Source organism: Bemisia tabaci, chromosome 1, assembly GCF_918797505.1.
Source record: "Bemisia tabaci chromosome 1, PGI_BMITA_v3".
Lineage (NCBI taxonomy): Eukaryota > Metazoa > Arthropoda > Insecta > Hemiptera > Aleyrodidae > Bemisia > Bemisia tabaci.
The window spans coordinates 48,798,258-48,809,982 of NC_092793.1; the positions used below are offsets into that span (position 1 = coordinate 48,798,258).

Here is an 11,725-nt window from a genome sequence, read left to right on the forward strand (position 1 = left end):
TCTCAAGATTCATTGCGTAAGTTACTCGTTTCTAAGAAATTGCATACTGTTTATGTACTTAGTTAGGTTCAGGTGATAAGGGTACTTTGTTTACAGTCTTATCGGCCTTTGAGGTTATGTTGTCGTGTGAATTGAAGGAAATTTGGTGTAGAACGAAACAAGATCATCCTAATAATTCTTAATCAATTATTTTTTAGCATTAGGTTGAATTTTCCATGCTATCGAAATTGGTCGAATTATCTCGGAGCATCCGATCACAATCCCTTAAATTCCTTCGTGTCAAAATTGTAGTTATTGATATGAGACTGCTGAGCGTGTCAAAATAATCTGATTTTGATGTGTCTCCTCATTATTTTATTTATTTGTTGCACTTTCTGACATACTTTGTGCCCAATACTGTACCTGCGCACCTGAGGAAAGTCTTGTTAATTTGATTGATGGCAATTTGCTCATTAAATGGTAGTGCACTTTGATTAGGTATCATTATTTTCATACTACACATTAGTCAAATACCGATGGTTCAATAAATTTTGGACGTAGGAATTTGTATAGCCATGTGTAGTGAATATTCTTAAGAACTTTTAACTCAATGGAATTTTAGGTTCAATCAAACGCAATGGAGCATCGGAGGTAAATTCCATGCTGCAGCATGGCCTTTTTGTTTATATTCCGAATGAGTTTTGGCGCAGATGCATGCCCATCTCACACAAACGATAATCCACCCAGCTGTATGGATCAAATTTTTGTAGACGGGAAAAATTCTTGTATAATGAATCGCCCAACTTCTTCATACATTATTTACACAGAAATTAATGAATTTCCTGACAAATGGCAGTCTATGCACAAACCAAACTTTTTCAAGTAGAAAAGCTGATACTCAGATGTTAGGAATCAATGCGGCAAGCTTTCCAACAGCAAATTCCGGCCTTTGAAGTCTTGTATTGAAAAAAGTTGGTCTTGGAGAAACTTCCTGAAACATCTGCATAGGCAAAGTTTTCTGCACCATTTAAGCACATAGGTACCTAGTAGTCAAATGTTTTGTCTGATTATGACTGTTTACCGTCGTTCAATTTTTATAATATTTTGTTCCATGAAACAGTGTCAGACTGTTTCATCCGTCATGAACTCAGTATTCTGGTTTTCTCCAAGGCCTGCAGTACTTAATTGATTGTTCACTTATTTTTTTCAGGTGGAGGCTCTCAGCTGTTGCGGAACAGCAAATCAGACACGTCTCTAATATTTGGTGAGAAGCCATACCGTGTGTTCGAAGTTGCCCTTGCTGAAACAATCGGGACAGGAATGCTCATGTTTTTTGGCTGCATGGGGCTTGTCTCAGGGTTTGCTGGTAAGCAGTTGCCATCCATGCAAGGAGGTCTCATCTTCGGTTTTGTCGTCTCAACTATCATCTGTGTGAGTAATCTGTGTACTTATTTTTTTAAGTGAATACATTGCCATAAATAAAGCAGTAAAACTAGGAAAATTGAACAGTCATTTAGAATTTATTTCAAAAGTTGCCGAGCTTGACTAGTTCTCAGCCCAAGCCATGACTAAAAGAAAAAGGGAAAAAATTGCTATATTTGATCTACCCATCCCACATCCAACTTGGTGAAGAACGCCATTTAATAGTTGCTTCACATCAACCACTACTTACCACATAAAAAATCATAGTTAGTGGATAGCATGAATCAAGTCAGTGCACAGTATCAGTTAACTTAAATCTGACACCAATTTGGCCAATGTATTTTTATACCAGCTGGGTCAGCTGACTCAAAACCAGCTGCCTGTTTGATGAAAAACACTCTATATTCTTTTTCCCCCTGAGATTTTTAGAATAACAGTAAAACTAAGCATGTGAGACTCGAGCGGAAGCCATAAGCCAGGCAAAAATTTTCAAGAAAAAAAAAGAGAGAAAAAAGAGAAAAAAACATTAGTGTGTTTTGGTCCTTTTTTCTTAAAATCCATGCCCTCCTCCGAAATGATTTGTTCTTTAAGTTTAAGGTTCCTCTTTGAATCCTACAATGGTGGAGAAAGGGAAGAAAAGAAATAAGAAAATAAAAACTGTGCACCTAGCTGCAAGACTAGTTTACATGTTGTGTAAGCAGCCTATTTCATCTTTATCAATGTTTCCCATTTGGCAGTTTTGCACCTAAACCAAAGGAACCCTCAATAGTTAGAGCATAGAATTCATGAGGTTTGCACTTGAATTTTTATTTTGGCTGATAAATGATAGTCTTAGTCACACTTGGCAATTTTGTAATAAAGGGTCAGTAGAGTCTTGAGTACCTAGTCATTAGAAGGTATTTTGCTTTTACTGAATGAAGAACACAGAAGTATTTTTGTTCGAACTATTTTACATCTGTACTTTTCCTAATTGATACTCTTAGATTTTCGCAAGTAATGCATTTGTGACAGAAACACAGATAAAAGTGTGTTTCTCAAACACAGATAAAAGTAAATGTCCACATTCACAAATCCAACTAAATTTATAGCCCTTCTAAGCTTGGTGTCAACACCTCCATATTTAAATTTCAACAAATTATTTTGTAGCAAATTATAATTTGTAATTGTTTATTTATTTTTTCAGATATTTGGACACATTAGCACAGCTCACTTGAATCCAGCTGTCACTGCAGCATCAGTTGTACTTGGGAACACTACTCCTTTTATGGCAGTTGTCTATTTACTGAGTGAATGCATCGGAGCTTGTCTGGGTTTTGGTCTGTTGAAGGTAATTATAAAAAATGCATCACTTATGATAGAATATTAAACCCTTTGCGAAGAAAGAGTCTTCAAGCCAGTTGGCAGTACCCAGATGGAAAGTTTTGGAAAAGAAAATGCACAAGTACTGGAAAAAACAGTGATGTATATTTTATATTTGTAGCTTCTCATCATGAACATGCATAATTGCAGTATGCCATATGAAATTAAAAGCATACTTTTCTGCGTGTTAGAATCCAAGCAAGTAGAAAACAGTCCAAAGTCAACAAGAGTTTGAATAAATATATTTGTAAGTCTTGACAGAAATGAAGATTTTTTAATCACACTTTGACCTATGAGACAAAAACTTACAATGTTATGTCCTTTTTTAGTGCTGTTTTTTTTTCGTTATTTACCTTGTAAGTAACTGATATTTTTCCTAAGGAGGTAAGGTAGTCACAAATAATGTTCTAAAAAAATTCTCTGATTTTTGAAGAATCTGTGTAAGGATTCTTACACCATTTTCATGCTTTGCAATAATAATAAATTCTCATCAGTAATACAAAAAAATACTTGTCTACTCCTATCTCTAAAGCTATACATTTATTTTTTCTCAGTTCATCACTCCAAGTGACATTTTTGATTTTGGTGTGGACCCTGCTGTTGGTTTGTGCTCAACGGTCCCTCATCCATCTCTGACTCATTCATGGCAGGCGTTCATGGGAGAATTCCTGGCTACCAGTTTTCCTAATTTTCCTGGTTTGTAGTGTTTGGGATGCACGAAATGCTGACAAATCGGACTCTGTGGCACTCAAATTCGCTCTCACCATCGCTGCAATTTCCATAGCTGAAGTAAGTTACTCTCTCCATCAACCATGATATCAATATATTGATAATTCCTTAATCTGATTTTCTTTTCTGAACCCTGCTTTATTCTTTGAGCCAGTTTTTATTTCATCACAATGGGTCTATTGCACGCAAAAGATGCCACCAACTGAATACACTTTACACCTAACCTAATTAACAAACAATGTTGCAAACTGTTTTAAACTCTCCGTGCTTAAGATTTCAATTAATTTAAAACTTTGGCTTTTGCAAAATAAAGGAAGAAAAAGGAAACAAATGCTTGAAAATGATGGAAATCATACAATAGAAAAAGTTAGTATAATCGTTTGTTTACTCGGGTTATTTTGTACTCCTTTGCATGTGCAAACCTGGTTAGCGTGACTAAGAAAAACTGCCCACAGACGCAAGAAACTTGAAAACTTGTGTTATAGACTACATAGATTGCGCACTAACGAGTGGATTTCAGATTTTTTTGATGAACCCAATGTGATTTTTGTGCGATTTTACACTATAGAAGGATTTTTATTTGGCTGTATCTCTTGTGTGCAACAGAATCATTCTATGGATGTCTTGAAAACAGAAATTTTTCCTCCTACTATTACTTATTTGTAACTTTATTTATTTAGCTGACAGTAAATTTTGAGGATATATTTCTTCGTTTGCATGTACCGGGTACCCACCAATTTTGTTACTCTTTGCTGCAGAGTTACTAAGGTGGGGGCAGGGTTGAGATTTTGACAAGAGGAGATTACAGGACAGTTTTTGCTTACTGATTCAATTTTTTTATTTCTAAGTCTTGAAACTTGTAGGAAAAATTGGTTCCTGTAAGATAATCTGTAATTTAAAAAGGAGAAGAACAATTGAATTTGCCTCTTCCTTCCCTCTTGCTAAAGTGACATTTTCGGACTTGAATCAATGAATGACACAGCCCAACCCTTCAAATGGGACGACTGTAATTTCAAATTAAAATCCCAAAATCTGTATTCCAAACTGATACAGGGAGTTGCTCTTTGTCGAAAACAGGTTTCAATGGGTTTGCTTTAGTGCAGGATAGTGATATTTTTTTTGGAACAAATTTTATTTATAAATAACATACGTATTACAAGAATATGTCTTGAATCTATCTCCATGAATTAAATTAAATTAATTGAAAATAGAAAGTAAATTTAGACTAATAATACGATCATCTAAGAGAACAAGAATTTTAAAATGCTATTTTTTTTTTTTTAAATTGAAAAGATTAAGTTTACTAGTTAACTTACTTAGAACATTCTTCCTTTCATTAGTGAAATTAGCGTATGAAAGGAATGACTGAACTTTAATTTACATCCGTCAGTTGATACATGCAGTGTAATCTACCCTGCCTTGTAATCTACCCTACAAGTCCTGCAAGTCAGAACGGAAAAGTATAAGAAATTATAGTATGACCTGAATAGGAAATTTTACAGTCAGTGAAAGATTTTGGAAAGGAAGGTAACGTTTGGAAAAATACAAAGGTTAAGTGCGTAAAGAATTGTGTATATTAATCTATATTTTCCAATATGTGCTAAAGCACTGGGTACTTAGCAATTGACCTCTCCAATATGTTCAATTCCATTATTTAATTAATTTTTTGTTTTTTATTATTATTTCTAGGGCCCCTACACCGGAGCAAGTATGAACCCTGCCAGAACTCTTGCCCCGGCCATTTTTAACAACGTTTGGACAATGCATTGGGTAAGTAGTCTCTCTAAAATTCATTTTGTTCGTGACAGGATTGTTTATCATGGACTTGTAAAACATATCAGAACCAAGAATGACACCAAAAGGCTCAGAACCAGATTTTTCTTCACTAGGCACCAGGGACTTCTGAGGAATTACTTGTTCAATGTTATTGCATCTAGATTATGTTAAAATTCTGTCTCTCAAAGTTCCTTGTCGTTTGAGGGTTTTGCAGCAAGTCAACATTTTCGTTTGGATTAATTATTTATTTATTTGGAATATCTTAAGTAAGCCATAATCCAGTATTCTTGGATGCATGTATTTATGCTAAGAGGAACTCGGTAAAAATGAACTGAATCCAGTGTAACTATGTGCACAAGATTTGAACTCTTTGTGGTTTTTCTTTTTTTATTTAATTTATTTTCTTATAGCTTCTTTTAGCACGAATACATTCATTTTGATTATCTATCTTTCAATTATTTGCAATGTGACATTTGGTTGGATCTAAATCCAAAGGAACTATCTTAATTGAATCGGCTTGTGGAAAAACATCCGTTGTCCAATACAGGGTTTCATAATTGCAGTGGTTTCCTTTTCCCCATGGCACTGATGAATAAAATCAATCTCTTCAGTAAACGTTTAATTATACTTAGGGGATTTTTCATAAAATTGTTCTTCATTCCTAACATCTCAAATCATCTTGTGTCTGTAAGTTACAACGAAATTGTCCTTTCAAATCCTGTTACACTGTATTGGACAGCGGACGTTTTCGCATGAGCCGATTCAATTGTAACCTGATGAGTTTACGTATGAACGTACTCCTTAGTATGTCATAATGGAGCTAAGGAGGTAGTTCCTTTTGATTCAATTACGTCCACCCAAAAACACAGACATTTTAAGTTATGAAGGTCAAATAATAGTACCAATAGTATTTATTTTTGAGAAATATTCTGTATTCTGTCTCATTGTAAACAAATAATGCTTAAACTTTGAGATGTGACACGAAATAAATCACGAAATATAAAAGATAGTATGAGGTAAATACTCTCAACGCCAGATTTTTGGGGGAAAAATTTTCAAAAAAAAAACTAGTTTCCTGATCAAACAACCATTGAAAACCGCAGAAATTAAGATTTGTTTCTGTTGTTTCTTCTCTTTTCATAACTCTGAATGAAGACCTCCATAAAGAAATGATAACATATCCCTTCTTGGATTTTATGAAGTCTGCCTGTGTCTTCTTCTCAATTTTTTTTTTTTTTTTTTTTTTTTTTTTTTGCAAAGTAGCATTTCATCTACATCTTACCAGATGCCCCTTATTCTTGTCAGATTGTAACTTTGCTGATATCTTTTCTTTTCCAGGTTTACTGGGTTGCTCCGATCAGCTCAGGTATCATAACTGCCTTTATCTACAAACACATTTTCAACCGTAAAAGACGAACATCCATGGATGAACCTATTCAAAGCATCGATGACATCAATGCCGAGGTCCCGCTCACCGGTGTGATTTCTTCAAAACACCCCTCCATCGAGAAAATTCAAGATTCACCACTGACCAAAAGGAAAGCAAACAACTCATAAAAACCATCAAGGGCTTTAAAATTGTCTGGAACAGTTTAAAAATTGTTCAAAATGATAGTGTTGTGAATGGTTAGTGAGTCTCTCAGCAGGGTGTTCAACCACCAGAAATCAAGAAGCGAACAGATAGCTCTATTACGGTACTGAGCATCCCAGTAAAACTGCTCAAGCTTTCAAAATGAGGATATTTATCTTATCTGTGATTATTTCAAGTGTAACTGTGCAACACTGGGGTGTCTACAGGATCCAGAAGAAATATTAAGAGAATTATCTGCTCAACTCATAGGGAAATGAGGGGATTGTCATGAAATGAGTAGAATTTTCCTATCTGTTTGACTCAAGAGCTGATCTCTTTGGAGCAGAACTCATGTAGACATTTGACATGAGCGGTAGCTTTTTTTAAATACATGACAACGATTGTACAGAAAAGATTCAAAAGCGAGGTTTTTTCTCAATGTCATACATGAGTTATATTGTGACGGAACTGCCAGTATGTATATGACGTGTAATTCCAACCTATTAAATTTGACTTTAAAAACAAGTTTCTTGAGTCATTCAAAGCTTTTGAGCCATTACCTGTCAAAGTTTTTGTCTGAAACCACGGGAACTTGTGTTCATTCTGCTGGAAGGCTTTCTCACAGATAAACTGCCACTGTTCAAGTTTGTCAGGATTTTGCGTCCGATCTATGAGCCAATACTAGTCTTCCGTTACTGTGGTGTCTTCAAATCACATCTGAACTATTTTTGTCTCGGATGAATACCGAGTTCGGAGTGGTTCATAAGCTTTTTTAACGTCTGTACGTGAAGTTGGTTCTGCATTTTTGTGATATATTTTTAAATCTAAGTGTGCTTAGAGACGTTTCAATTCTTCTGTTTAAATAACTTTTTTTTACGCTGTCTACTATCAAAACTTACTCATAGGTTTATCTTTTATATCTTAACTAAGTTGACTTACTTTTAATCATGGACTGATCCTTTCAAGGAATTTCAATTTTGACAGGCTTTTGAGGTACCTCTCCAACAGACTTTTACTCTCCCTCAACAATTTGTAATTCGATCCTTAACTTCAGGAATTTTCTCACATCAGTCATATGTATCCTTTTTTTTCTTTCTGATGGACAGGTATACTCAAAAATTTGTCAAATGCAATTAATGTAGCCCCTTATTTTTGCACAGATAATGTATTCTACAATTTCTAGGGCTCATTTTTTTATATAGGGAATAGTTTTTATAAAATACTCGTAGATTGTAGAAGTCTTCTTCTCCAGAAGTGTAAATCAATTTTAAAATTCTTTTCAGGTCCGTCCTGTCTTTTTGCTCTTCATTTTTACTTATTCATTTACCGACAGATATTTTTGGGACAAAAACTTCCATTTTTAAACTTTGATTAAATTTTTTGAGCGCTGCTAAAGCTATCATCCTTCTTATTCCCATTGGTTTCTCTTTTCTTCTTCTTTTTACTCTCTTTTAAATTTTCATGATTATTTGTTGGAGAGCCTCTTTCAACTAAGATTTATTTCCTGTCTTTGTTTTGCATTTATTCAAAATCACTATTTTTAACAAGAGCATTATCTGTGGATGAATTTGGAGGTCCTATCCACAGTATTTTCAATATTTTCATTTTCAGTTTAAATTGAATATTTTCCTGAAGACCAAAAGAAATAAAAAAAAATTGCTAATTCTAAACAAGAATGTCAATCTGAAGTATTTCACACTTTCAAATATCAATCCTGTCACCCATGTATCTAGTTATACTTGAAATTGGCCTCATACTTCAAACAATTGGGAGCTGTCAACACTTTTCATCGGTGAACTTGGTCCAGCAGGTGCAATTGTCCTCTGTCAAAAAAAGGTTCACCAATCGCATTTGCTTTCATCTGATATTACATTTCAAGGATCTTTCTAACTGCAAGTATTAAGTACTTTCATGGGCCTGAAACTTTTCAAGCAGTTATACTGAGCTGCTCAATGAAGAAGAGTATATTACCTGATGAATTCTTGCTGGGTTTAAAATATCTAATAACAGTTGAATGAAGTGTCTGAGAGTATTAAAAGAACTACGCATTTGAAAATAAAATCCCAATGGTAATCATCTGTAGATTTTGATTTGATTGCTTATTATCCATGACATTAACAAGAAAATCATATGTAGGTATAGCAAATGATTAAGCACTAAGCTAAAAAGAGCAGAAAGTGTACTTCAGATCCTTGATTATCAAGTTTGTATCAATTTGAAATAATGTGATACGACTGAATCATTATTTATTCCCCCAAAACAAGATTACTATTGCTATCTGCCTATGTTAAGTGTTTAAAGTTGAAGAGGAGAAATACTTGGAAATATTTTGATGTTCACAGCACATTGAGAAATTTTCTGTTCAAAATTCAATGTTTTTCTATCAAGCTTTATCTTAGTGTTTGAAGTATTGATATTCGTTAAAAGTAATCGTTCTTGCTCTCTAGAATTTTAAAGCTTAAAGTATGATGATGTATCCATTTCTCTATTACCATTTGGCACTTTCACCTTCATCTACATCCCTCTCCAACTTGTAAAATTGTAATTTAGTAAGAAATAGAATGGTAAGCAAGGAAGAATTAAAATATTTTATTTCATCTTTAAGTGGTTTATCAATAAAAACTCCGTGTCCATCTTTTGCTCTTCTAATCAACAACCATTTCCTTCTGGCATCTCTCCTTCAGAATCTACTCTATTTTAAAGGAGCTCTCCTCTAGTATTTAACTCTAAATGTAAGATAAAATATTGCTCTGGGCTGTTATATGTTTAGCTACTCATCTATATTTGTCCCGATCCTCCAGATTCATGTATTTTGTTTAAATAATTTTATAATCCATGCATGCGCTAAACTCTTTTCAATTAATATCGGTTATATTTTCCTTCTAGCTGTTGAAATTTTATTCGAATTATAAAGAAGCACTTGAGTAAGTGCTGTCTGTAAATCATACTCAAAATGCAGTACATTATTTCTTGAAGGATTTAAAGTATGTCTCGACATGCTAGAAGACGTATGTTGTATATTTAATTCAAGTTTAAAACTAACCTCCACAGTTTGCTAAATTCAAAATTTTATTCAAGACTTCGCTTGAAGAAATTAATTTTCTCCCCTTTTTTCTCATTATACGCAGAAGATGTAATTTTAAGCACAACGCATTTAAAAATTTGATTTAGGCATATTGAATCTAGTGATTTAAGTTTTGCTCAAATTGTATCACTGTATCATCTCCTTAGTTTATAAGTTTTTAACTCAGTCAAATCCAAAAAGTTTCTTTCGAAACTTCCTTAAAAAGGGGAAAAATTCCAATTCATCTTTAAAAAAAATGTCTACCCTTAGAAACCAATGCAAATTCTTTTGTATTGATTTTTTGCGAAGCGCTTATCATTTGTTGCTTTTAAATAGTTTATTGGAGACTGATGCATTATCTTTTGAAGAAAATAAAAGAGAATAAAAATCGGTATTGAGAAAGTTCATTTAGTTATGCTTCTACTAAAATATCTTCGTTGTTAAATCAAAACTTTTTTTAAAAAACATTAGTTGCAATTAAATTTGTTTTCAATTTAGAACTGCCCAGGTACGTACATCGATAATATTATTAATATTTCATACATAACTCTCTCTTCTAGTTTTCACTCTTTGTAAAGAAGTATGTGAAGCGCTGTTGGGACACATTTTTTCATCCAAGCATTTTTGAACTTTGATTGATAATGCACCAGTTTCACATAATTTTAATCCATTAACATGGAATATTCTGTAAAAATATATGTAAAAATGTCGAATTTCTTCTTCGTTTTCTCAGCAACTTTTTTAAATACAGTCATTACAATAATTCATTCAATTAATCATTATGAAAATCTATCTTTTTTCACGTTCAAAAGACATTTCTTCTAGTTGTACTCGCAGGGTTAATTTTGTTACTTTGATTGTTTATACCTATGTGAAATTTTACATCGAACTCACGTGAAATACATTTTAATAGTAAAAGTCGAATATTTTTTTCTATACCTTTTTCTTTCATCGAACCATGTTTTGGTCTATTTGAAGGCAGAAAGAAAACATCCTCTTTGAGGGGAGGTTTCTTAAACTTCTTGAACTAGGTAGGTAGGTACACATAATGAGAAACCATTATCAACACTGAAATTCCTTAACCACGAATCTCATTTGCGGTGTTTGAAAATATCCGCTTCTGTTCTACTTTTTTTTTTTTTTTTTTTTTTTTTTTTTTTTTTTTTTTTTTTAAAGAAAAACAGATTATCAACATTCATTGAAGTTTCCTTAGAACTATGCCTTCGCTTAGAGGAGAAAATCCTGGAAGTTTTTAAGAATTGACGTTTAGTAGTTATCTCTTCAAGGCTTACCTAAAGTATAACAGGAAGTCTGCAATATCGCTAACCGAGATACGTTGTTTGGGAGTTCCACAATCAATTTTTGAAAATTAGGGAGTGCATATAGTTAGTTGTGCATTGATGACAGCCACACCTACCATAAATCGTGGCTGAGGGGTCTTGCGGTAGAATGAGCACACCCAACAGGATGGATGATTTTGGACTTCATTTTAGAATTCTCGACAATGTGCGTGTGAGTAAGAGCTCAACACACGCAACTTTAAACTCGTTTTTTGTGGTTTAATATACTTCCCAGTAGCAGTGGCTCTTAAAAAAATTCTACGAAAAGTTGTCTAAAAAAATGTAAAAAACTTGTAAATTTTAAGTTAAAAAAAAACTCTTAAAATATTCGTTTTAGGAAACCCCTTTGGGGAATTCTTTTAAATAAAAAATAGAGACATTTTAATTGAAAGAAAACGTAATATTTACGTGAGAAACAACAAACTATGTCCTCAATTTTATGGGCTGCAACTTTTCCTATTATACTTTTCTGTTCACCACTTTTTT

General features: G+C 33.5%; 1 protein-coding gene across 1 annotated transcript in view; it reads left to right on the forward strand.

Moving 5' to 3' along the window:
* The window catches only part of LOC109039467 (aquaporin AQPAe.a), a 32,617-nt gene extending 21,794 nt beyond the window's left edge, over window positions 1-10,823 (forward strand). Inside the window, 6 exon segments of the mRNA XM_072302318.1 lie at window positions 1,190-1,410; window positions 2,585-2,728; window positions 3,315-3,440; window positions 3,442-3,549; window positions 5,179-5,259; window positions 6,604-10,823. Of these exon segments, the coding sequence (XP_072158419.1) occupies window positions 1,190-1,410; window positions 2,585-2,728; window positions 3,315-3,440; window positions 3,442-3,549; window positions 5,179-5,259; window positions 6,604-6,822 (899 nt within the window). The 3' untranslated portion in view covers window positions 6,823-10,823.
* The last annotated feature ends 902 nt before the right edge of the window (window positions 10,824-11,725 follow it).